The 27,986-nt window shown below is 27.3% G+C and overlaps 4 protein-coding genes across 10 annotated transcripts; 2 read left to right on the top strand and 2 right to left on the bottom strand.

The window, feature by feature from the left end:
* Nucleotides 1–670: 670 nt before the first annotated feature.
* Nucleotides 671–6,656, bottom strand: LOC132945463 (DNA replication factor Cdt1-like). Its single transcript, XM_061015211.1, has 9 exons — nucleotides 6,486–6,656; nucleotides 4,417–4,569; nucleotides 2,784–3,265; nucleotides 1,774–1,895; nucleotides 1,614–1,714; nucleotides 1,381–1,543; nucleotides 1,153–1,319; nucleotides 888–1,089; nucleotides 671–830 (listed from the first exon to the last, which is right to left on the bottom strand). Exons 1-9 carry the CDS (start codon nucleotides 6,654–6,656, stop codon nucleotides 682–684), a joined length of 1,710 nt encoding a protein of 569 aa, XP_060871194.1. The 3' UTR covers nucleotides 671–681.
* Nucleotides 6,657–12,914: 6,258 nt separating this feature from the next.
* Nucleotides 12,915–19,702, top strand: LOC132944898 (PWWP domain-containing protein 2B-like). 6 transcript variants are annotated; one of them, XM_061014438.1, is made up of 6 exons: nucleotides 12,915–13,104; nucleotides 13,219–13,378; nucleotides 13,434–14,496; nucleotides 14,590–14,715; nucleotides 15,437–15,549; nucleotides 18,190–19,702. In XM_061014438.1, exons 2-5 carry the CDS (start codon nucleotides 13,239–13,241, stop codon nucleotides 15,542–15,544), a joined length of 1,437 nt encoding a protein of 478 aa, XP_060870421.1. In that variant the 5' UTR covers nucleotides 12,915–13,104; nucleotides 13,219–13,238; the 3' UTR covers nucleotides 15,545–15,549; nucleotides 18,190–19,702. The 6 variants fall into 6 exon arrangements, with proteins under 6 accessions (XP_060870421.1, XP_060870420.1, XP_060870422.1 ...); XM_061014437.1 differs by lacking the exon at nucleotides 18,190–19,702 and having other exon boundaries at nucleotides 15,437–17,088; XM_061014439.1 differs by lacking the exon at nucleotides 18,190–19,702 and having other exon boundaries at nucleotides 13,222–13,378; nucleotides 15,437–17,088.
* A 1,520-nt stretch (nucleotides 19,703–21,222) lies between these two features.
* On the top strand, nucleotides 21,223–25,310 carry LOC132944899 (beta-1,4-galactosyltransferase galt-1-like). Of its 2 annotated transcripts, XM_061014444.1 has the most exons (6): nucleotides 21,223–22,044; nucleotides 22,148–22,312; nucleotides 22,391–22,548; nucleotides 22,614–22,986; nucleotides 23,069–23,376; nucleotides 23,450–25,310. In XM_061014444.1, exons 2-6 carry the CDS (start codon nucleotides 22,205–22,207, stop codon nucleotides 23,922–23,924), a joined length of 1,422 nt encoding a protein of 473 aa, XP_060870427.1. In that variant the 5' UTR covers nucleotides 21,223–22,044; nucleotides 22,148–22,204; the 3' UTR covers nucleotides 23,925–25,310. The 2 variants fall into 2 exon arrangements, with proteins under 2 accessions (XP_060870427.1, XP_060870426.1); XM_061014443.1 differs by having other exon boundaries at nucleotides 21,224–22,312.
* Nucleotides 25,311–25,426: 116 nt separating this feature from the next.
* On the bottom strand, nucleotides 25,427–27,885 carry LOC132944897 (eEF1A lysine and N-terminal methyltransferase-like). The gene has a single exon (XM_061014436.1). The coding sequence runs from the start codon at nucleotides 27,620–27,622 to the stop codon at nucleotides 25,631–25,633; it is 1,992 nt and encodes a 663-aa protein (XP_060870419.1). The 5' UTR covers nucleotides 27,623–27,885; the 3' UTR covers nucleotides 25,427–25,630.
* Nucleotides 27,886–27,986: the final 101 nt, after the last annotated feature.

The following is a 27,986-nucleotide window of genomic DNA, read 5'->3' on the forward strand; positions in this document are numbered from 1 at the left end:
TTCAAATGGTGTGTCAACATGATCTAGGCCTGTAGTGGGTAGTGAAGATTATTCTGTCAACTGTTGAGATTCCAGATGTCTCATGTTTAGTAGCGAGTAATGAAATGTATTGCATTGAGTAAGGGATAGACAAGCCACAAGTGATCCATCAGTACATTATCAACACATTATGTTTTAAAAATTTCTCAAGTTACTAAGTTAATATTTTCTTAAGTTAATATAAAAACATTGCAGAACCTTATCTTTTTTTACCAGAAATAATTTTTTACTTAAGAATGTGCAAAATTAAATAAAAATTTGTAATAGATGACATTATATAATTATATAAAATTGTACATTTTTTGGAGAAAAAGATATCTCAAATTGGGAAAAAATATTTCTATAAATTACAATTTATAAAAACACATTAAAAACCAAAATTGTTTGGAAACTTAAAATTGTACATAAATATAATATATTAAGATAGTCATAGACTCATAGTAAAATGTATCTTATAAACTTTTAGATAAATCTAATATATTATGTTGACAAAACAAATAATAATGAACTGTTTAACATTAACATAGAATATAAAATGTCATATTGAATAAAAATAAAATAATGAAAAATATATTATAAAAATAAAACTAAGGTAAATTTAAAATTATAGACAAAAATATTTTATTAAAATATTACTTATAACTAAAAATTATTTTTTAATTTTTTAATCACACATTCTTCAAAATTTATTTTTTTATCAACACGAATGTATTCAGTTCCATCTACTATTTTTGATACAACCCAGTGGGGTACTTTTTCTTGAAGAAGATTTAAGTGAGTTTCCCAATCATCTGGAATAAAAACAAATAATTACATAAAATATTAAATAATAAAGACAATTTAATTACTGTCTGTCATAGCCTCAGGATAACTTTGCTTTAATTGGTCAATGACTTTTATTAGTGGCATGACATTTCTTTGAAGTTGTACAAAGTAAGTTCGCATTCTCCGAGCAATGTCTGGTAATCTGATCATCATTTTATCTTTATTTAATTGATTAACTGACATCATCATTAATCCTCTTGCTTTTTCAATTTGCTTAGATTGGATCTAAACATAAATAGGTACTTAAACATATAAAATAGAGATCAAAAATAAAGAAATACACTTTACCTTAGTTAAAAATAATTTAGGAATGCCAATAAGTGCACTTTTTAAGGTGTTTTTTGCATCTTCTGTAGGTAATTTTATTTCAACTAAATTGTTGTGGTTTTCATTCATTATTGCAGAAGGGGCTCGATTTAAACAATTATTGTAAATAAACAATGCATGTGTTTGATCTAAAAAAAAACAGTAAAAACTAATAAGAGGTATGCAATATTTTTTTTTTATGATTTGTACCTAATATATCTTTTGCAGTTGATATTTTTGACTTATCAATTTCAATCTTAGGCAATGGCGATGGATTGATATTTGGCACAGATTCAACATCAAACTCAGGGTGCCATCTGGTAATTTTATCTTTATCAATTAAGATAGGAGGAATTAATTCGTTCAAATATTCCTTGAAAATAAAAAATAGTTGAATTAAGCTAACTATATGTATTCCTTTATTAAATTAATGTTTTACTTACTGCATGGTGTACTTTCATAATGTCTATTAACGCATTATAAAATGTGTTTTTTCTCCGAATTGTTAGTTGCATTAGGTCAATGTTATCTTTGTGTGCCAAACCTAATTAATATAAAAGTTATTCAATATTCATAAGACATACATCATAAATAATTAACTACCATAAACTGGAGCTATTACTAAATCAATACTAAATTTGTCTTTTGATGATTTCACTAAAGAAAATTGGAAAAAGTCAGGAACAATGGTTTTAATTTGAGCCAATTGTAATTCAGTAAAATTCCTGGAAAATAATATTGAATAACTATTGGTTATACTTATTGACAATAGTTTAAAATAACTGGACTGACTCCATGATATATTTCAATATTTGGCACTACATTATATTAGTATATAATTACAAAAAATATAATTTTCTTTAATATAAATACCTTGATAGTTGACTCTTAAACTTAAAATAATTATATCATAACAAATTGTAGCCATTTTTATTTGATGAATTTTGGAATGGCAAGTGCCAAGTTTTTGTAAAAGTATACCTATAAGGTTTCATATTTTTTTATAAATATAGGTACAGTAAAACCTCGTTAATCCGGACCCCATTAGATCAGACTTCACTTAATCCGGATAGCCATTTAATAACAGACATAACACGTAAACGCGTGGTTTGAGCTGCAGACTAATTTAAACACGAAAACGAGTTCTATGAATTTCCCATAATATGCATGTGATTGCAATTATTTCTACAAAATCCAATAACATAATATTGTCATTTCACGTTATCCAATTGTTAATCATATAATACATATTCACAAATCTATAATACAAACATGATTTTTGGTTATTTTGTTTAATCAGGACTATTATTAATTTGGACAACCTAGAGCCCCAATGAGTCCGGATTATTGAGGTTCTACTGTATTTCATATTTAGTGCATATTTCCCTTGTAGGCATTATTTATAAATTATAGTTAATGTGTTTAAGTAAATTTAATATATTATATTTACAACTAGAATATAATAACAAGATAAAGAATAAAAAAATATATATATTTTTTTTTTGTTTAAATGGCAGATTATTATGAACCTATATTGATTTATCAGATATTAGAATGCAGGATATCAGTCCAGTTTAAAATAAAAGTATATTTGAACAATGTCTATTAGGTACTTTCTAGTTATTTGCTGAATATTTTGTTTGAGCTTATAAAATGTTATTTTTTCTTTTCTTGAAAATCTCATAGATAATACTGTTTCCATAACTTTAAACAATTCATTCAAAATTCGAAATTTCAATGGCAAAGGTAATGTTTTAGAATCTGTCAATGCAGAATACTGTTTTAATGGTGAAATAGTCATAACAGATCCAACATCATTGTGTAATATTTTAGTCAGTTTAGGTTGAAGGTCCATCATTACTCTTCTAGGACTAGGAAATAATGGTCTTTGTTGAGAATGTTTTACTGGACTAGTACTAATCTTGAAATCATCTGATGCAGACAAAGGTAAACAATTATATTTAGATGTTTCAACTTCAGATTCTGTAGACTTAAGATCCTTTTGACATTGTTCTACGAAGTTAAGCTTTTCTTGAAGTTTTTTAATATTTTGCTTACAACAAACAATTTTATGAAATTCACCCAAATCCAAAATCTAAAAAAAGTTATATAATATTTACTGTATTTTATCTGACGACTAACAAAATCAAGATACTTTTTATATGTACTTTTAAAATTTTAATTATATCATCAAAGTATTTTTACAATTTGTAACATTTACAATATTTTCAAAACTTTGAAGTGCCATAAAACAACATCACCATATTAATAACTTATAATTTTTAAATTGTAACCTATGGGTACTTGACCTTTATTTGAAAAAATATTCATTTTCTATTTCCAAAATTAATTTCTTAAAATAAATAGACATCAAACATAATATTATAATTAAATATCAATAATATATTTCATTATCAAATTAATATGAACCCATACTTAGTTGAATTATTATCCCCTTTATTCTTTCTTGACTTAAACAAAATCAATATTATGTTTTATCCCATAAACTCCCAATAATACTGAGTATAGGAATTATATTATTAGAAACCTATACTAAGTCAGTAATAAAATTTCAAAATAATAATTAAACCTGCCAACTCAACCTAAAGTAATTTCAAAAAATAATATCATATTATTTGTTTATAATAGAACTTGAACATTTTTCCACTGAAAAAATAAACATAATATGTCTTCTCCCAAAAATACAATTTTCATAACTTTTGACCTCCAGAGAATAAATATATATGTTCATAATAGACATGAGATAACAATTTAAATAGAGCGGCACCTGTGAGTATTGATATTCACCCAGTCGAAACAAAGCCAAATTTTGATTATCAACATAGAAAATGTAACATAGCTAATATCCAAACATTGTATAATTGTATATAGGAACTAAATGCAGGTTGAGAAATGTTAAATAATAATATGATAACAAACAAGAAATATAATAATATTTAGCAGGGATTATTGTTTTGGCACTTATCTTGTATACAATTTCTTTTCCGCCATACACTTTTGTAAACAATAATAACTTTGCGTTCAATTCGCTATACTTAATTTTACAAAAATATGTACTGTTAGCGTTTTTTGTTATTAAAGACGAAATATTTCATGCTTTATACAAATTGTAATTATAATAATAAAATATTAATACTTCTTTATTGATAATTTTAAATTTGTTATAAATATATTTAAAAAATATATATATAGGTAGAATAATAAAATGCGTATTGATATACATACTTGTTGTAATTGGGCCTTAGTGGATGGTGATTGTTCAGGAGTTATAGTTTTCTCTGGGTTAACACCATATTTTTTTTCTTTTTCTTCTAAAATATTATTAGTAACTGCATTAGAAACATGCAATGTATGTTTAAGTTTTACACCATTTTCAACCTAAAAATAATAAAATCAATATATTTACCAAATAATATGTATCTATTTATTTTTTTTGTGTTTTACTCATATGTTATAAATTATTTTTTATCATATAAATAAGATTTATACATAGAGTAGAACCTCAATTATCCGAACCTCCATTACATGAGCCCTCTATTATCCGAATAAATATCAAATGCAGTTTAAGCATCTGAAAACTCTGTTATTCGAACGTCAATAAGCATTATAGTGCCTGTATATGTAATTATGTATTTATTTACCATAAATTAATGTATATAGGTAATAATTCAATATTATTAATAATAACAAATTATAAATATCAATATAATATTAGGTATGTATGTTTTCCCGGGATAGTATGAACATATTTCAATATATTATATACTATAATATAATATATTATATAAAATATCTACATGTACATAATAGATAGTATTGAAAAATTCCCAGTACCCGAACTTTCATGTTTCTGAACTAGGTGTGGTTCCAATTAGTTTGGGTTGTTGAGGTTCTACTGTACTTAGATGGTTTTATGCTTCACAAAATAATAAAGCTTTCCATTAGTCATAAATACGTCTTGTTGAGGATAATATTTAGTAATAAATTATGATAAATAAATGATTTGACTCAAATATTTTTATCACACAAGTAGAAAAATTTTGATTTAAGACATGTTCAATGTCAATGGCAAAATTAAGAGACATGGCACATTTTTATTAAAGAATTATTTTTCTTTTTTTATAAGAAAAATAAAGTTTTAAATTTAATTTCACAATTTCAATATGTATTTTTTTTTACTTAAAACATAAATATTACACAAATATTGGAATATAGGTACATTCATTCTTATTTACAGTACACTTAATTCATTTAGAGCGTATATGTAGATTGTAGGTACCTACCCATCTATAATCTATATATTAATATTATAGAATATAGCTTAGTGGGTTTTGTCCCAGATTTGATAGTATATAAGTACCTATTTTAAAAGCTTATGAAATATTCTGTAGATAAGCCTTTTGATTTTCTTACTAAATTACACAAATTTAAATTTAAACTAGACTTAGACTCAGAAATAAAGACTTAGGCAAATTTATGTTGTAATTAATGTTGTATCAACAAAAGAGCCTTAGAAAAAATTAATTTTTTAACAAATTAGATACCTAAGTAGGTACTTAGTTTTTGGTTTCCATCAAATAAATAATTATAATATGTGATAATGAAAAGAAAATTACACCACTCTTACTACTAAGGGTAACTTATAAACATAGTATGAATGACCTTTACTCAAGTATTGAATCTTCCCTTTGGATATTTATCTCTGCACTAACCGCTATCCAACACCAACACCTAACCAAACATTTGTTCTCCTTTTTTATAGAGAATGAAACATTATTTACGTTATATACATTATATATTAAAAAAAGACTAAATTCATTGACCATATTAACATAGGTAATGTCTGCACATCATTAGATCATGAAGATATAATTAATGACATTGCAAGAATCAAATTTAAAAAAATTATATACCTATCTAACTATAAATAGCTAAAGCATTACAAATTTACAATTACTAACTTATATGATGTTTAAATACTTTCCATGACCCATATGTTCTAATTATTTAAAACAAGATACCTACATAGTTTAAATTTCTATATGATAAAAATAAATGATAGGTATATTTAAAGCGAAACATTTAAAAAAATTTAATTTGTTTGGTACCTAAATTAAATAATTACAAAATATTTAGGAAATATTTTTAGGCCTGGATATTTTGCTGCACAGAAGTGATTTTTTTAGTATGTATAATGGGATAACAAATATTCACTTGTAACAATTTAATAACAGATGAAAATTGGATATCAATAACCAATATCTTTACATCCTTAATTATTATTTTCAACTAACCTTTTGCTTTTTAATGCTTTGAAGTACACAATCATCAAATGATAATTTTATACTAAGTTTGTTAATTTCAACAGTATTGTTCATCAGTTCATTTTTACATAAGTCATGATCGTTGACAGGCCGTTTTCTGTTCTTGATGAAATTGTCTAATGTTTTTTGTTCAGTTTCCATGTTTTTAAAAACATAAAAATATATTCAAAAATGTCTATAATGTAAAATAATTGATTAAATTAATAAAAGTAAAAATTATTTAATTTAATTTACACATAGTATGAAATTATAAATAACAGTTGAATAATAATTACTTGGGCATATATTATGTAATTGTGTTACCTATTAAAATTTAGTAGGTAAGTAGGTACCTATGTAGGAAACAGTGATTAGGTAACAATTGTACACCAAAGTAGGTAGGTTACAGGTACATACAACCTACAACACTGTTCAGTAACAATGTCGATGGACAATGAACACTGAATACTAGACATAGCTGTAAGCAGTGGTGTGGTGAATCATTTTAAAACAATAAGCCCACTGTAGTGCTAAGAATTATTTTTATCCACCCACCCACAAAAAGAAAAATGTTATCGCTTTGCTAGAAAAATGGTAGGTTGTAACAATTAAATAAAAGATAATTATAACAAATCTCATAAGTTTATTTTTCGGTTCCTAGGTACCAACTAATTCACAATTAGGAAAATTAATTTGTACCTACTTAAAAATATAAAGATCCTCTCAGAGCTTTTAAATTCTGAACGGATCGATGAATGCATATTGCATTAATAAATTGTTATATTATGGTGATGTTTTTAAAAAAAATGTTTATGTCTGTCGTCTATGTATTGATTTTAATTCTTTAAACAATTTTCAACTTTGAGGATTATTTCTGACAGAAAACTAAGTCTAGTTGACTAGATAACATCTAAGAGGTAAAAATTAAAAATCTCAGAATGAGGAAACGGGAATTTTTACGTAAAACAGATTTTTTTGGTGTAATTCAAAAACTAATAACCATAGTGATTTACTGACTTAAAATTTTCATCAAATGATTACCTATTTTATAGTATTCTATCCATGTTTTTATTTTCAAAAAATTTTGACTCGTTTTGAGCAATTTATAGACATTTTCAATATTTTATTAGTTTTTTTCGATAACAATTATTAATAAAAAACACATCATTGTAAAATCAATACATTCATCGCTCCACTCAGAATCTAAAATTGGAAATTTAAAATGTCTGTAAACAGCTCAAAACAAGTAAAAATATTTTGAAAATTTTATCAAGTATAGGAATTGATAAAATAAACATTTGGTAAAATCAACAATCTAACTAAAAGCCACTGGCAAGACACGTGGGAGACGACTCCAAACACAAACAAACTTAAGGAAATCAAATTATCAATCAAGTATCAACCCATGGAAAACCCCCTCACCATCATCCAGGCTCGGAGAAGTAGTTATCACAAGGTCTCGGATTGGACACCCGTCTAACACACTTGCACCTTAGAAGACTGCCCGACCTGCGAACTCTGTGACAAAGAACCTACGATCAAACACATCACACTAGAATGCCCCAAGTTCAACATCTCTAGACAAATCCTCGGAAATCCATCAACGATGAAACAAGCACTTGGAGAAGAGAACTCCAAAAATATATACAATTTCTTCACAAACATACGCTTTGCAAAATTAATGTAAAAAATAAAAAATAAATAAATATTGTACATAATATATTTTACATTCCCCTTCTTATGTTTAACATAATGTCTCCCCGTAGTTCTTAAGTCAATAATTTATAATTATCATAGGCTAATGAGTAATGACCTTATATGTTAAAGCCTTTAAACCTAATAAAAAAAAAAATAACATTTGGTGTAAATTTCAAGTATCTAGAGATATTCGTTTTTGAATTAAGTACAATAAAATAAGAAAATTGCAAGATGAGAAATCGAGTGGATATCCATGTTAAAAAAATTTAAATTTCAAACGCTCATAAAAATTTAATATGACTTTTCGGTAGACTTTTTTTTTTTGATTAAAGTAGACCAACCGTAATCTTATATTAAATTTTCAAATCTTAGAAATAAAAAAAAAATTTGATGAATTTCTAACTCAAAATAATTTGCAAATGTTTGTGATTTTTACGTATTTTGTCAAAGTTTGAACTTTAAATACTTATAAAAAAAAAATGTGATTATGTATTTTTAATATTTTTTAACTGTCACTGTAACAATATATTATGAGCCATACCTATTCAATTTTCAATTTTTTTAACCCAACGGCCAACGAATAAAATTTCATTGACATTTATAAAACAAAAATGGTGGGCAGGTGGGTGTCGCTCTACTGTACAGAAGGTTACAAGTGGGCCACTGTAACGGATGGTGTTAAATTTGAATTCAATAATATATTATTAATGTATATGAAAAACGATTCTGAGCGAAAACGGTCAGTCAGCCTATTATATTACAAAGTATATTTGATGATATTATTATGAATAAAGTAATTTATATATAACCTATTTGCATTGAACATTGTTTTAACATTTCAATCCTTAGCTATAAAAATTGAACATTTTATAAAATAATTACTACAAAATAATTATTAAATTTTAAATTTGATAAATTTTATCAAAATTCGAACTTTAAATAGGTACTTATAAAAAAAATGTGTGCCTATGTATTTTTAATATTTTTCAATTGTTTTTGTAACAATATATCTGCAGAGGAGCCTTGCATTACATTTTCACGCTTTTTTACTCAACAAACAAAATTTTATTGATATTTATAAAAAAAAACTAAAAAATTTAAAATTTGTAACGGTTTATAAAAATCTGAAAAAGAGTCGAATTATTTTCAGAATTGTATGGTGTATAGAAATTGCTAATACAAACATTCAGTGAAATTTTCAAGTATCATTCGTTTTTTATTTACAATAAAATAAGAAAATCGAGTGAATATCTAATGTTGTAAAAATTTGAATTTCAAAGGCTCATAAAAATTTAATTTAATTTGCTTGTGGACATTTTTTTTTTATAAAGGTAGACAACCTTATGAATAATCTTGTATTATATTTTCAAATCTTATATTTATGTTGTTTTTCCCGACGATTTTGAAAACTATTTGGAATTTTAAAATTAATTGATCTCCTGAATGCACCAACTAGATTCATTTTCCTATCAAACAAGATACTGTTGAAGAAAATCGAAGCAGTTTTACTGCCCCAAATACTGAAGACAGACACAAAAATGAAAACTTTCGTTCCACTCAGAATCTAATACTAAAAAAATTTTAAACTGAAAATTTACCTAAATGCAATACAAGTGAAAATATTTTGAAAATATTATGGTGTATAGAAAATGATAATCCATTAACAATAATACCTCAGGTGCGGTTCTTGGGCTAAATTTCCGTATGGGAAACCGTATCTACATTTATATACATTTATAATTAGGTCTAATATTTTTAATTCATTGTTTTGTACATTTTTCTCCGCCTTTTAGATGCACCACTTTCAAATTGTCTGTTGGACATGTTTTTTTTCAAAAGTCAATAAAATATAGTGTAGTTTAATTTATATTTTTAATAAGCAAATGAAAAATTAATATAATAGAGTAGGTACGCAAAAAATAAAAGGTGGATAAGTGGATGTCGCTCTGCTGTACAGTAGGTTACAAGTGGGTCACTGTAATGGATGGTGTTAAATTTGAATTCAATGATATAATATCATTTTATAAGAAAAACGATTGAGCGAAAACGGTCAGTCAGCCTATATGATTTTACCAAGTAAATTTGATGATATTATTGTGAATAAAGTAATTTATATATAACCTATTTACGTGGAGCCTTGTTTTAAATTTTCAATACTTAGCCATAAAAGTTAAAAATTTTTAAATTTAAATGCTTATAAAAAAAAATTGTGCCTATGTATTTTTAATATTTTTCAACTGCTATTAGAACGAAATATCAGGAGCCTTATATTAAATTTTCACGCTTTTTTACCCAACAAATAAAAATTTATTGATATTTATAGAAAAAAAAACTAAAAAAATTGAAAACTGACAATGTCCGTAAACAGCTCAAAAAGAGTCAAAATATTTTCAACATTTTATGGTGTATAGAAAATGCTAATATAAACATTCAGTGAAATTTTCAAGTATCTACAGTCATTCGTTTTTTAATTACAATAAAATAAGAAAATTGTTACATGAGAAATCGAGTAAATATCAAATGTTGTAAAAATATACATATATATAAGTACCAACTAGATTCACTTTCCTATCAGAAAAGTTACTATTGAAGAAAATCCAAGCACTTTTACTGTCCTAAAAGGTGATGACAGACACAAAAATAAAAAAAAAAACACACATCATTGTAAAATCAATACATTCATCGCTTCGCTCAGAATCTAAAACTGACAAAAGTACAAAATAACATATCCTGCACCAAGGCAGTGTCCGTAAATCAAATCCGTTTATACTAAACAATAAATAAATAATATAGTTATCTTATTAGTTTGTCCAGCAAGATACAGCACTAGCGCGACTGCGTGAGCCTCTGAGGTTAAATAAATAGTACGATCATACGAAAATAGTATACGATGCATACTAGGTATATATAATTAATATGTATACAAATAAATATGTAAAACAAACAATAACAAAGATAAATAGTATTATCTAAATAGTAAATGGTTGTCACTTGTCAGTAACATCTTAAAATAATAAAATTTGTTCATTTTATAATACAAACTTATAGAAAGTTAGAAAATTTAGGACTTCACGCTGAGGCCCCTAATACAACCTTGGTCTTGAGGCCCCGGTACAATGCACCCCCTGTACACCCGCTAAATCCGGCACTGTGTATGGTGTTCAGAACTTATCTTAACTTTTCCGTTGCCCGGAATAAAAATTCTGATTCGCAGCAGTATATTATCAGGTAGGCAATCTATCTGCGGTATAATATAAATAGATCGCGGACGGCGGACCCCGTGCTGTTAGTACTTAAGTGCTAAAAATGTTCTGTAGTGAATTAACTATTAAAGATAAAGTACCTGAAAATCTTCACTGCACTTCTCCTAACCAATGTGAATCTAACATCAAGACCTCAAACAACGAAATCCGCTCTCTGGTTTCGGATATCTATCTCATTCAATGAAAATGAAAATGAATTTTTTGTGGTGCTGTTCACACCGACATTTTTCTGGATTCAAATTGTTATACCGCTTGCGTGTGATATCAGTTATTAAATTTCTAAAAATTAAAAATCAAGAAAGTTTACTTGCCGATCCCTGACTTGGTAAGTACTCCCCTAAACCTTTTGTTTATTTGTAATTAAATATTAACAATGTGGTAATTAGTATAGTAATTACTACACTAAATAGCTTTTAAAAAAACATTTGATTAATGAATTACATGTAATTTTGAGTAATTATATACTAATACTGTAGTCTGGGGAAATTTTTCCGGGGATTTTTATTTCGTAAGTATATTATAGTTCAGTGCATTTACTGTAAAATTGTGTATAATAATTAATAATCGTACCGATATACCGTCATAAATCGTTTTATTGTGATGTAGTCTGGACTAAAATTGGTTTTTTTTATTCATAGGATTTTAGTACGATTAGGTTAGGATTTTGTACAAATTGATGGCTATAAAACCTCACAACGCTGACGTAGAACGATTAATAACTATAAGTAATAAGTAAAAGCAATATTCTTAAATCAATAAATCGTCAAAATTTGCATGGTGAAACGGAAAATGAATATCTTTTTATTCATTTTAATATGCCAGCTCTTCAAAATTGGGTCCCACCCAAGTCCAGCAATACAAATATGGTTAAATCAAAACAAGCGCCGTATTAAAGACGCCTAAAGCCAAAGAACAAGAATGGTTTAATGGAACAGAAAAAGTAAATTTTAAAAGCAAACTAAAAAAAAAAATTTAAAAAAAGAATTTTCTAATATTGTGTTATGTAGGTATATATAAATATTATGACAAAAGTAAAGAGGACATTAATTTATCAGATATTATATTTCAAGATTTTCGTTCTATTTTTATTATTTTATAGGCTCATTTAACCAAAATGCACATAGTTAATAAAAATCCTTAGAATGAGCCCTGGACAATGATATAGTTACCGAATACGTATACCCTTATATAAATTAAAATTAAATAACAGGAAAAATATGTTTCATTCAAATTATTTTATGAAATAATTGATTACCTAGGTACTATAAAGTACTACATTATTTATTTGTATTCAATTTGTATCAATAAATTTGTAATAAAAACAATAATTTAAATTTAAAAATAATAATATTATCGTGTCACTTTTTGGTAACTAAATAGTTTATTTGTAAAATCTCTTTGGTGTCGTGTAATCATGATCCTTATCAAAGCTCCACCCCACGTCTCCTGTAACAGTGTACCACTTTTTGCCTTTCAGCATTCAGCATTTCAGCCTTTTAGTTTTTACTAAACATTTTAATAAGATTATTTTTTTCATACTTATTAGGTACTTACCTATTTAATAACATATATATTAGATTAAATACTTAAATATCAATATAAGTAAGAATATTTAATTGTTCACTGTATATGTTACAGTTATAATATTTGTGAGTTTTTTTACATACACATGCTAAATGTTGAGCAGTTTTATTTTAAATTATATAAGTGCATAATAAAAAAAAAAAATTGTTTTTCTAATTGAAATTATGTGTTTCCTTTAGTAGTCAAATGCTAACTACAGATGGATACAAATATTGGGGTCCTCGAGAATGCTGTCATACAGGTGGTGGTCGAGAGTGTTACGCCAGATATGATTGTAGTGTCATATACTGCCATAAATGGGTCTGTTTACCAAGGCATACTGTTGAACAATGTCAAAAGGTAAGATTTGAATTTTATAAATTAAAACTATAAATACATTTGTGTGCACTTTTAGACGTTTTCCATGTGGAAGTGTTCCTATGACAAAACCTCCACTATCGCCCAGAAATTTAAAGACTGAATCTGATAATGACATTTTATATTCTGTAAGTCAACGTTTTACCTATTTCCAAAATACCCCAAACACATTAAAAAAAATTCCCAGTAAAACTAAAAAAGTGAGAAAACCCATGACTGTTCGTCTAAGACCTCGTCAAGTTCTATGTTCAAAATGTAAATCAAATTGTACTGAAAATTCAGACAATGTTGATACCTCTAAAGATCTTGTTAAAAATGAAAGTAACACAATTCCTGAAAAGAGATTATTACGAAGTCATGGACCTGTTCCAGAGTTTCCTATAAAACCATCAGATTCTGTATCTCAAGTTAAATCTATGTGCCGTACCCTGATACCTAAACTTGTAAAAATTAAATCAAGAGAAATAACAGAGGCACTTAATAATTATTCAACATTCACTGAACTAGATGAATGGGTAGGTAACAAAAAAGACTGTGAAGATGACTGTGATATTGAAGAAAAAATGGTGTTAAGAAAAAAACCTAGCATTGGATCAATGGAAGATCTATGGGATGAAACAGCATTTGAAGAAACTAAAAAAACACCAATCATAAAAATAACATTTGGATCTCAAGGTGAAGGTACAGTTATGGAAATACCATCTCGTCAAGCTGATGGAGATAGCGAACCAGATAAACTCTTGCGTAAAAGAGCAAAACGTAGAAGACAAGATGGAGAAAAAAGAAAAAAACATAAGAAAAGACATAAAGAACATGAGGATGATTTAGAAATGAATAATTTCTCAATACATTTAAATAATTTTAATTCTAAAGAGGAATATTGTGCAAGAAAAGAAACTAATAGTTCTGAATCAATTAATAATGTAAATGGTCAACACTCTGATGATGACATTGAATTAAATAGTTCACCTGAACTTGTAATGCCTCAGATAGAAACATCAGACTCTAATTCCTTTTTTGTATTGAAATCGGGTAAAATTCTACACGAAGGCGATGTTGTTTGGGGAAAAGTAAAAGGATTTCCTTGGTGGCCAGCAAAGGTATGTATAGTCGGTAAAATTATAATTTTAAAAGCAGATATTAGTACCTAACTGTTATGTCTTAAATTAAAATTGTTGATATTGACTATTAAGGTATCAAATTTTACTACAAGTAATGGTGAAGAAAATGGGTCATTTGTTAATGTCACTTGGTTTGGTTCTTCTACTACATCTTTTCTTAATTGCGATCAGATTAATCCATTTTTAGATTTTTACAAGGTATGTAAAAAATATTCAAAATAAGATGTAGGTGTTATGAAAAAAATTTGGTGGAAAACTGATTAGTGTTAAAATGTCTAAATAATGTATTAATGAGTAGTTAGAGGCAGACTGACAAGGTCGATTAACGATTGTTGACTCAAATTTTAATTCACCATTTTTCTTATTTTGGAATAATTTGTGTAACTATTCAATCATAGTAGAAACCATTTATCAAAATGAGTAACTACTTAATATAAAGACAGTGGTATATGTATTTGTGATTTTCTTTTAGAGGGGCAATGACCAATAAAAAAATCCCTCTGCTCTATATCGACCTAAAATTGCCTTACCATAAATTGTCTTCTATCAAATGTCCAGTAAAAATGTTCTAAGAGAACTATATTACTTTAGTTTTAAAATAACTAAATAATAATAAAAATAAATGTTTTTTTGTTTTACTATTATACATAGTTTTTGTTTAACTATTTATAAACAAAGATAGTATTAGGTACAATATTTCTTTCAATTAAATAAATTATTAAAACAGGCTCTAGGGAGAAGTTATATATAATCCAGACAGTCCCAAAAATTCGCTACCTACTGAAAAATGGCATTATTTAATAATGGTTTCCACTATTGTACATTTAAAAATAATTATTTTAAAGAATAGTATTTTTTGAAAATATTAAATATTATTGTGATTTTTCAATATTTTTGAGTAGAAATTATTTTTTTATAGTCTCGATTTAACAAACACAAGAAAACAAGTAGTTATAAAGAAGCTATCAAACAAGCAATGGCTGTAGCGAAACAACAGCAAAATATAACCAACCAAAATATCAGTTGATAACTGTGAGTTAATAATTATTATTTTATTATCATATCAAATGTTATTTACCCTAAAATTGCTAATTCAAATTATTTTTGTCTTAACACTTCATTTTATTTTTAACTAGTCAAATTTTTGTACATGTTTTGCATCACAAAAAAGGTTTAAGAGCTCTTAGTAAACATTGCTTATATCTCGTGTTAGATAATATATGAAAGACTTAAACGATAAATGTTGTTTTATATATTAAAAGTTCCTTATTGGATATAATATCTATTTGAATTTATTCAGAACATTTTATCAATTTTTAATTTAGTTATATTTTTACAATTATAATAATTCCTTAAAATATTTTCTAATATAAAATAGTTTTTTTTTTGGTTATTAAATGTGTTTGTAATGTTTTTGTTATTTTAATCATGAGTAAAAAAAATATTTATTGTGGAGGACCAATACTTGTTTGTATTTATGCATATTTTTTAGGCTATTTAACTAATATTAATATCTTACAGAAATTGTATTTTAATTAACATCAAAATTATGAAGGAAATAACCTTATTCATAACTCTGTCACATATAAGAATTGTTTTTGTATTGTTCAACACTGAACTTTTGGTGGTTAGTATATGTTAATCAGTAAAAATGGTGACGTCTAAAAAAAGGATAATTAAAAAATTCATTTTTATAAGAGACAGGGACAAAATATAGACATTAAATAATATTATTGAACATATTATAAACTCCCATCAAATACAATGCAATTTTTAAATCATAACTATTTGTACACATTTTAACTCATTATTTTATTTAATAAATAATTAATGGTTGTTTACAATTTAATATTAAAATAAGTTTAAAAAAATAAAAATATATTTGTATATTTTTAAATATTTAATTAAAATAGTTTAATATATATTTTCTTGAGTTCTAACATGGATATAACCTACAGGATACAACTCACAAATCTATTAATTAAGTGAATATATAGCTGTGTGAGATAATATTAACCTATAAATTAATTAAAAATACTGTGATTATTGTGCTTGAGTGATAACTAAAACCAGTTAAAAGTTGCTTATAATACAATTTAATTAATATAATATGGTCCATTATTTTGAACATAAATAAATTGTTCAAAAATAAGTTATTTCCCAGTTTCCACATTTTAAACTTAAATTTATTTATGACTATAAGAATTACTGAGTACCTACAAGAATTACTTCTTAGTTAAAATCTATATTTATAATTTTACTTTATAAAAAATCGTTGAGTGTAAATAAAAATTGTATCTATTTAATTAATTTACCCTTATTAACTAAATTAAATATGTAATCTGAATTAATAAATATCAAATTATTACATAAATCTAAGAAGTATAAAATAACATATTTTGAATACTTATAATGTGTGCATAATAAATATATGAGTATATATATGTCTTATCAACCTTTACTTACATAGTAATAATTTATAAACGATAAAACATTAAAAAATTATACTCATTAAAGGTGATAATATAAAGTAAACAGTGCCGAATTTTTTTTAAATATTTATAATTTAATTGAAGAATTATACTTAAAATTAAATAAGTCTTTACATTTTAAATAAACTTCAAATAATGCATAAATCATTCAAACTACAATGTATATATTTACAGCATAATATTATATTACAATATAATTAAAATACAATTTTCATTTGTATCATTTATCTGAAATTATTGTTGTCTGTTCATTAAAACGTTAGTACAATATTACATGCAATCTATATTTGTACTGGGTGATTCTTTTATCATTGAACATTTATTATTGCAAAAAGTATAAATGTTTCAGAAAAAAAAAAATTGATGGTTTCTATTTGCTAAAAAACACCTTTTTTTAAAGTTTTACTTTCTTGAATGACAACATGTAGTTTTATATTTCATCTTTGAAAGCAGAAAATTTTTCTGAGTATTTCAATACATAAAAATCAAATAGAACGAGTAGTTTATGAGTTATCTGTATTTAAAGTAAATGAGCGGGGTAGAGTGGTACCCCCCAAAATATTGTTCCACTATTCCGCTCATCTATACTTTAAATACTAATAACTCATAAACTACGAGTCCTAAATTCAATTTTTATGTATCGAAATACTTTGAAAAATATTCTGCTTTCGAAGATGAAATTAAAATTGTATGTTGCCATTCAAAAAAGTAAAAAGTTAAAAGGTTAAAAAATATAATTTTTAATAATAAACTTTTTTTGTAACTTGAAACCATATAAAAAAAATATTTTCAAAAACATTAATTTTTTTTGAATAATGAATTAAATGAATCACCCAGTATAAAACTAGAATTCTGTGTTTTATGTTTATAAGTATAAAATAATTTCTTATTTGTCATAAATGGACTATAAAATAATATTGTATACACTATAGATTTATTTGATATGACTAAACAACGTAGTTGTATAATAAATAGAAAATATATCTTAATATTTGTATTTTTAAAAATTAATCGTATTTGGGGAAAAATCATATAATTTCATATATACACATCATAATTATTATTAATTATTATGTATAATATTTTATTGTTTAGTTGTAATACATTTTTACTAGATATTAAATCAAAAATGTTAAAATAAAATTGTTACAATGATAAATTTTATAAATACAATGTACAGATATTTCATATTACATATACCAAAGAGTGAACAATACTAAAAAATCAAAGTTGTCATCTCAGTTACCATTTGCACACTTCAAATTATTCCCATTATAATTTTGGTGAATGTTTTTTAATGTGTACAAATTTTTATTTGTCATAACTATATATATATTTTATTTGTTATTACTTATTACATTATTTATTATTATTATATTTTACATTATTTATTATTATTATATTTTACATTATAATTATTATTATTATTTATATTTTTATTATTATTATTATTTAGCCATTCAATGAATTATTAAATATACATGCTTAATCTTGTCATACTGTAATGATTTAATAATTTACCTCTGGGTAATTATTTTTTTTATAGACAATTAATTTGTTGTATTAAAGTAAAAATACTTATTTTTGTACTAAATATTATGTTTTTATTAATACAGCTAATTTGTTTTATGTTAACAGTTTTTGCTATGGCAAAATTGATTTTAGAAACCAAAGAAATTATAATAATGTTTAATATTATATAAAAGAAAGATAATATAATTATGTCATAAATTTTTTTTATACATATTCCTTTTAGTTATATTAATATTTAATATTGTATTATTTTACAATATGTTTGATTGTTGTGTAAGTTTTTACAAGATTGTTCTCATTCGTAAAATGTCTAAGTATATAAATGATTTTAAAATTAATAAGAATAGCTATGAACATTCAGTTCAATTTATGTTTTTACTCAAATTTTAGCAGTCATCAGACCAAAAGAAATACTATAACTTATTAAAAAGATATATGCCAGGTTGTACATAACATTTAATGAATCAATAATGAGATAATGATTCCTTAAACAAGATTTAGTGGCCCACGATTGGTCCATTAAATTTTTAGTGAACCATTAAATGTAATACATTTTTTATGCAACCCAGCAATAATCTTATCTAATATTTTGGATCTATAATTTCTTAAATTAATTGGTTAATATTATAAAACATAAATATCTTCTATATAGAATTGTTATTTTCAAAATAATAGTATAGACTATAGGTTGGTACTTAAATGTATAAGACATAATAATATATTTCAAAAAACAAACTGTTAATCACTTATGTTTTATTTTTGCTCAAAAAACACTTGTTCAATCCTGTATATTAAATATTCTCATAATTAAAATAACTAACAACTACCTATATATTTAATTGTTTATATTGAAATTATGTTTATAAATAATGAAGAAATCTGTTTAAACACACTGTATTCTTGAATTTAACGTGAAAAACTTTTTTTTGAAACTATTCATACTATGATTTTATACTTTGGCTTTGTTTGATATACTTGAACTTTGAAGTGTTATTTTATTAAAGTTTGATATTGAATTATGAAATTAAAAGTTTTGTTAATAAGTGTTCTATTAATGAAAAGTCTATTCATTTCTTAGTCAGTATGCTATTGTAATGTATAATGTCTTGTTACATTTGTTATTCAGCAAAATAAATTTAATTAATACAATAATAGATTTTGCGCATTTTTAATTTTGTCCTATTAATTCTTAAAATTAAGCTTACAATATATTATATCACAAAATTATTATCAAAGGTGATTAATTGAAAATAAAAAAATATTTAGTAATGTTGAGACAGTTAGTGTATAGTTTGATACTGTTATAGTATCACCTGTTTGTCATCCCCATCCAGTCAATTTTCTGTATACAAGTTGGCCGCCGACTACGTTACTTAATCTTAACAGAGGTTATACACCTAGTAACAAAAAAAAAACTATTAACCGCCCCCATTGGACATTTAAAATCTTTGTTACTTTGAATAATTACTATTTATTATCTCTTGAATTAATAATTTGTGAAAAAAAAGAAAAATCATTTGAAATTTTCTGAACATTAGAAATTTATCAGATAATACTAACGATTTTGTTTCTAAATTTAACATACATATTATTTTATTTTGAAAATCTATTAGTAGTTAATTTTCTTACATAATATGACTTTATTAATTGCCAAACCAATATTAAATAATATGTATTAAAAATTCTACTGATGAACAATGAATAAATTAATAATAGATACAGCTAATATATAATTTTATAAAAACACCAAATTTTGTTTATCAACATTTATATAGAAACAAAAAAAATAGTCGATCATATTGCCGGTAGCCATAGGAAGTTACTATAAGTACTTATTGTTTTGTTATATGTACTTTAACACATTATAGTATAATCTTATTTATTAAAAATCGAACAATTTGCAAGACTCAGAATGTATATACCCTTGCATCATTGGTGGAAATTGGGAGGGGGAATAACCCGTAATGACAGGAACGACCCGTCGACCCGTAGACACGCAACACGCCTATGGTCGGAGCCTGTAGATCCAACTCCAATCCTTGAGGAAGTAATGCTAGGCCACAGTTCGGGTAGCTGATGATTATTTTTAATTTCTACCTAAGTATAACCTTATGTAAAATTGTACTTTTCTCAGACTACGTAGGTACATCACGGTTTTTCAAAAGAAATTTTAAAATCCTGTTTATACAATGCGTATCACATCGTCTATACATTGCCTGTGTTCAATTAATATATAACATAATATTATAGGTAAATATAAATATGTTTGTAGGTTCATAACAAATTAAAAACGTCACGTGAAAATAGTAATTTGTAAGATTGTATCATCATGATGTGTAGAAATTATTAATTTATAAATAGTTTTGTAATTACGGACATTTCACTCGGTACCTATATTGTGTAATATTATTAACAATATGACTATAAGACGTGTAACAATATTCCGATGTATGTTGGACATATTATATCGACATCAATTGAAACAATGGAATCCCGGTTGGTAAAGGCCGGGCATAGCAATATTAAAATGTACGGACGGTGTACATCGTTGTACCACAGAATATAATATGAAATACAGAATATTATTTCATATATTCTGTGGTTGTACCGCGTGTATCACAAGTCATCGACTGTCAGCTGTCACCACTCGCCGTCAACCGACTCGCCGAGCCGATTCGATCGAGAGCTACCCCCGTCTCAGGCCACTGTGTTTATTCGACGTTCGGACTTTTCCGAGTGTAACGGTCTGTAGGGTATTACACTATTACTGTACATATATAGTACGTCTGTATACTAGGGTTGCGCCTGCTCTGCCGGCAGGGTGATATTTGCAGGAGATGTGCACCGCGCAGACGCGAATTAAAACGTACACATCGCACGACCCCCGTGCACTATATGCACAGTAATAATAATTAAGCTATGCGCTCACGGACTTCGCGTCTACGCGGAATCTTCTAATAATTATGTTGTACATTTTAGTATAATCGCGTCGTCTGGCCGTCAATCGCACAACCAAATAGTTCTATTCCGTGATCATCGATCATAATCATTAATCAATAAATAGTCTTTCGTAATTGCGTGTTCGTGGTTAATGGTTATCCATCGTCGTTCATAGCCGGTATAGTCGGTGTCGTACCGCGCCATTTATCATAAAATAATAATCGTACAGTTTAAACATTGAACACGAACGAGAGCGGTTTGTTGACGTCCGCCGCAATCGAATGATAACCATTTTAAAGGGGAACGCGGACGCATGTCATCGTTTGCAATGTCAATGACGACGATAACGACGCTGTTCATCGCCGGCGCGGCTCCGTTTACGGCCGTCGTCATGTCGACGGTCGACGGCAGGCGCTGCGCTGTTGCTGCCGCAGGTTTGTGAGACGGGGATGCGGCTGGCCGGTGTTCTTCGCTCACCGGGCGGATTCGACCCGACGTCATAGCCATAGATAACGTCGTACTATAGCGATTTCGTTTCGTAACGATGGAGCAAGTCAATGAAGTACGTCGAGTGTGTCGTTGTCATCCCGCGACCGCACCTCAGTTTGCTGCAAATCGCGTTCTATGTTTTGGAAATTAATTTTTTTAAATATAACCTCCCCCAGAACGCGATGTTGGGTACACGTACAATACTACAATTTTAGTACTACCTTCGTGATTCAATGATGAAAACTCGAGTTCGTCTGTTGCTGCTCTTGTTCACTGGTGCTCTTACCTTGTTCGTAGTCTTTTTTGTCTTCGATGAAAAACCCAACAGCGTAGACGTCAAAGTAAGTTTAACAGACTATCATACACCATGTAAATATGTAATTATTAATAATAGCGTTGATCCATATATTCATTTTTAGGACAACAAGTATTTTAGTCAAAAACTTAAACCACCGACCCATTACAAGCCTGCAAAACAACAGTATATAATACATCCACCGCATGTAGAACGTACATTACCCAATCGAAGTGGAATCGTTCCAAGAGACGCAGTTTGGCAAAAAGTCCAATCAACAAAGTATTGTGACTATTTGAAATTAATTTTTAGTGTGTTGACTTTAATATGTTTATATTATCAAATAGGTACAAATTTTTCATTTATTCAGCATACTTGGATACAAGAATCAAATCTATTGGACCATTGGTACGTATAATTGGTGCGACCAAAACTCGAAAACCAGATCCAGTTTGGTGTAGATTATGGTATGCAAATAGTTCCAAGACGGTTTCAGCATTTGTGAAAGCAATCCGGGAAAACTGGAATCTAAAGTACAGTGCAGTATTTGTGTTGTGCAAATTACCATCAGACGGAAACCATCCGTTAAGCGTATCTATTGTGTCTCATATTAAAGATCCAATTACAAATGAAATTCTGATTCAAATGCCAAAACCAACTAGTCAACTCAAGACTGATATAGAAATTTGTGTTAAGCCATTTCATTATTATTATGATCGAGTAATTATTTCATCATTTAAATTTATTCAAGTTCTTATATATTTTAAGTAACTGTTATAATATATTTTGTTTTTAATTTAAGGCAATACAACTAATGGAATTTGTAGAGTTAAATTATTTACTCGGGATTGGACATTTTACATTTTATAAAAATACTATTGGGCCAAATGTTGAATGTGTTTTGGACCGTTACATAAAAGACAATTTGGTTTCTGTTTTACCTTGGCAGTTGGATATGGTATCCAAGCAAGAAATCAGAACTGAAGGAATGTTTGCTGCGCTTAATGATTGCTTGTATAGAAATATGTACAAATCAAAATATGTGGCATTTTTAGACATAGATGAAATTATTGTTCCTAGACAAAATGATACATTAATCAAATTAATTAAGTATGTTTAATGTTAAGATTTTCTAATGCCTTACAAATATGTAAAATTAATTTTATTACTTGTTTATTTTTAGTTGGTTAAACATTTATCAAACTCCAGCTGCTTATTCATTTCGTAATGCATTCTTCTACATGCAATGGGCTGATGATGACTCTTTACCATTAGATCAGAATCCATTTCATTCAAATCTTGTAGTATTACGTAAAACACGGCGTAAGACTAAATTGCATCCACATAAACAACGTTCAAAATATATTTGTGATCCGCAACGAATAGTAGAAGTTGGAAATCATTTTATCTGGGAGTTTTTAAATCCTAATGATGGGACATTTTATTTTACACCAGAACGTGCAATACTTCATCATTATAGGGTTTGTGAGTATGGAGGAAATGATTGTGTAACTGCAGACTCTACAGTGGACCGCACCGTGTACAGGTACAGAAAAAAATTGGTCGACAGAATAACAAATACTCTTAGCAACTTGGACACAAATTGTCTAATAGAAGCTCAAGCAAACACTAATGAAACAATGTACTTCTCAAATTAATTTTTCTTGATAACATTTCATTTTCATAAAGTGTGTTTCCAATAATTTATTTACTATAATTGTTTTAAACAGGGTGAATTAAACCTTTAAAATATGTATAATGCATATTAGTGTTGTGTGAAATAAGTGTAATTTATGGGCCAAAATTAACTCTATAGTTTGTACCAAATAAAAGCACACCAGGTGGCGGACAAAAATCGGTCCAAACTCGCGCATGCTAGATGGAGCTCCCGCCGTCCGTTCTGACAGCAACAACATTGTTGTTGGCGGCAAACGCAGCTGACTAATGGTGACCAATCATAGAGCTAAAAGACTGCCAGGGGTCCAGACGTTGCTCCGCGATTCATTTGGATGCGCCAACGCGATGTACTCTTATTTGGTACAGACTATAGACAATATTTTAAATGGAAAAAAATCATTATACCGTAGAAGTGGCTTACTTAGGGCACAAATGTCGTTTTGGCTTATTGTCGCTATTACCTCTTTTGTCATCACTATAAGATAATTTTTGAATCGGATAATTAATCAACACAATATTTGCAAAGTCCAGAACACATCAGTCGTAAGTTTAAGGGATCTTAACTATATATTCATATTTAAAAAGTAGATCTTTACTAACAGCTTTAACAGCATAAAATCAACCACAATTTACTCTGTAATAATTGACTTGATGTAAATATTGTTAAGAAACATATTTATTCTCTGCATCTCTATTAGAGATGAAAAAAAAATCATCATCGTATGTGAAATATTTTTAAAGTTATCGATGTTTTTTTATTTTAACTTGGGACACCATCTTTTTAATTCATCAGTATTTTTATTCAATATAATTATGTTTCTTATCATAGGTTAGTAGATGTACATAGCGTAATTTTTTTAATTTGACTATATTACCTAACTTGTTTTAAGTTGAATATTCAAAATTACAATTTAGAAAGCATTTTTAGTTGTATCTATTAATCTATTCACCTAGAACATAGTTATAAATTGTATACAATTTTAATGACACATTTCTATGTTAAATGTTGTAAGAAAACATTTTTTTTCATGTATTTTGCCCCAAGATGGACACAATAGGCTCAAAATGAGTTTTTTTTATCAAAATTAAATAACTGTCCCAAGATACGGTCTTTCAAAGGTAACTTGGGGCAGCCACAAAAAAAAATATATAAAATCAGAAATGAAGTATACAAATTTAAATTAAAATCTATATTAAAGTATAGATTAAGAGACAACTTTTACTGACCCCATACTATAATTATTAACTGAGATATACATTGTCAAAGTTCAAAACTGCCCCAAGTAAGCCACTTCTATGGTACTCTTATACCTAACTTGTAAAAAAAATATAAGTGAATAAAAATAAAAATGTTTGTATTTAAAAAATATTTTTTAAAACCCAACAATTAATATGTCCAATTATCCACATAATATGAGGCTGGTATAGAAAATAATATAATAATTTCAGAATAAAGCTACTATTGTTAAAAACAAATGTGATATCTAAGAAATTTGTTTATTATATTTATATTTCTAAATAATTATTGTTCTTATGTTATCAAAAAAAAAAAAAAATAACAACCTTCAAAAATGTAACAATTAAATACATTATAAACTTAGTGTATCTAAATTAAATTATTCATATAAACTTAAATAGTACAAGTAATCAAGTATGAAAAATAAAGCATTTATAAAATGCTTTAGCATTAAATATCTTCAATATTTTCCTTCAAAGCAGAAATATCAATGACATCACAAGCAATGAGTGGGTTACTTTTGGTGCATTGGTTCATGTATGCAGCAGTTTGTTCTAAAAGGTGTGCATCAAATGCTTCAACACTATTTCCTGCTAACAGCACTCTATTAATATCTTCAGCAATTTTTAATGATGTTAGTTGTTTAAAATTAGTCTTCAAAACATTTAAAATTTCAGCTTTAACGTCAGATGCACGACAGACAAAGTTCAATAAAAATAAACCGTCTTTTCCGATTAAACTTTTTACATTATTCAGTATATCTTGTCTCAAAAAAGCTTTTGGAGGTCCACTTAAACCCAATGTAGGATCTTTAACATCGACATCGTATATTACTGCATCATATTTATCATTATTTTTGACAGCATTGCATATATATTCAAGACCATCGCAAATATTTACTTCTAATCTGTTGTCCTCTAACAGTCCAAAAGCTTCTTTGGCTATTTTGTATACGACTAGATCTATTTCTAAAGCAACAATATTTACATTTTTATAAGCATTTAACAATAAATTAGTAAGTACACCTCCACCCAAACCAATTAAAAGGATTTTAGATTCTCTATTTAATCGATTTGCTAAAATGCCCACGCCGAGGCCCAAATATGGTATGTAATCGCTGAGGAAATGGGAATAGTCGATTTTGATCTCTCCATTTTCAGTCAGTAATTTTGCTTCTGATTGAATGATATGAGGCATGTTAAGGAATACTAAACGTCTATAAGTTTCATCTTTTTGCCCAATTACTTCCTCTATTACAAAATTTCCAGAGTGTTCACTTTTGCTTTCCATAATGATTTTTCTGTCTCCAAGTTGTTGTTCTAATGATAAAAATAGTATGGTTTCACCACGTCTTATGACACCTTGTGGTGCTATTTTCAACATAAGTCTTGATAGCTCCCCCTGTACTTGTTTTAAATTCTTATAGATCTGTCCTCGATGCATACTAATAATAGCTAAACGATCTACATTACAATTCCGTCGCAGTATATCTTGCCCTTCTTCGCTGCTAAATAACCACTCATGTTCTCGACCATGAGGGACAATAAATGCAGCAAAAGTCATTTTATTTGGATTTTTTTGAGTAGGAGATTCAACAATCATAATTGTGTAACGAGGTTTTTTTGTTTGGGAGCAATTAATTTCAAATCGATAATTATTTGATATATCTTCCATTTGACATTTAGTGAGATCAAAACACATTGAAACAGATTTCTGAGTATCAATAACTATTTCTAATAGATCATTTATGGAATCTAATCTTTCATTTGTAAGTCCATCTGGATTCCACTCAAGAACTGGATTAGCTCCGGGTATTTTATTTACTTTAGTGCAGACAACCATAAATACAGGTTGGCCATTGAAATCTGGTGAGTCTTCAACTTCTGTACATTGGCAAACACGAATTATCCAACCATTTTCACTGAAATAGGAAAATATAAACTGTGCAATATGATACTGAAGAAGCGACACACAAATATATCGCCCTCCAAATTTCAATATTCTTTTGATCTCATTAAACATTTTCATTGCACGTGTAAGAGACTCCACTTCACCATCCGGCATCAAAGCATCCAGTGTTCCTTTGTCAATAACGGCACTAAACTTTTCATCGGCATATTTGGTATTCAATATATCCTCAATTTCATAAACTAGACCTGGGTATTTGTTTTTATGTTTATTATTCATATTGGCAATTACAACTTCACTATTATCCACACTAGTCATGTTGATGAATCCATCAGAGTACAAGTTTAAACTAAGATCAGAATTTCCACAGCCCGACATTAATATAACATCTTTAGCACTAATGTATTTGGTGAGTAAACGTTTTAAATTTTCATAATTACCATACCATTCGAAAGTAGCTTTACGTTTTGTAAAAAAAGAGTCCCAATACTCCGTTGTACTGAAATCGCTGTTTTTCTCGGGTACCAAATTCATTATAGTTGTGTTGTTGTGTTACGGATAAAATGAAAGACACTGAACACTTAATGGTTAATAAAAAAAACTATTTAACATTTACTCTGGCATTTATAAACATTTATACCTTAAACAGTTTATCTATCGGTAGATCATGGTGTGATGTGTGGTGTGATCAATAAACGTAAATAAGCATCCGCGGCGAGATAATATTATTGTTTTTAAATAAACGATAAGATAATTTAAAAGTACTACCAGTGCAGCCACTAGCATTAACCAATTAATATCCTAGTTTCATAATTCTTATTAAATCACGTCCGTAATTTGTTAGAAACCATTGAACATAATATAAAAATATGTCATAGCTTGACAATTAATAGCTATA

The sequence above is a fragment of the Metopolophium dirhodum genome, chromosome 5, assembly GCF_019925205.1.
Source record: "Metopolophium dirhodum isolate CAU chromosome 5, ASM1992520v1, whole genome shotgun sequence".
In the NCBI taxonomy this organism is placed as follows: Eukaryota; Metazoa; Arthropoda; class Insecta; order Hemiptera; family Aphididae; genus Metopolophium; species Metopolophium dirhodum.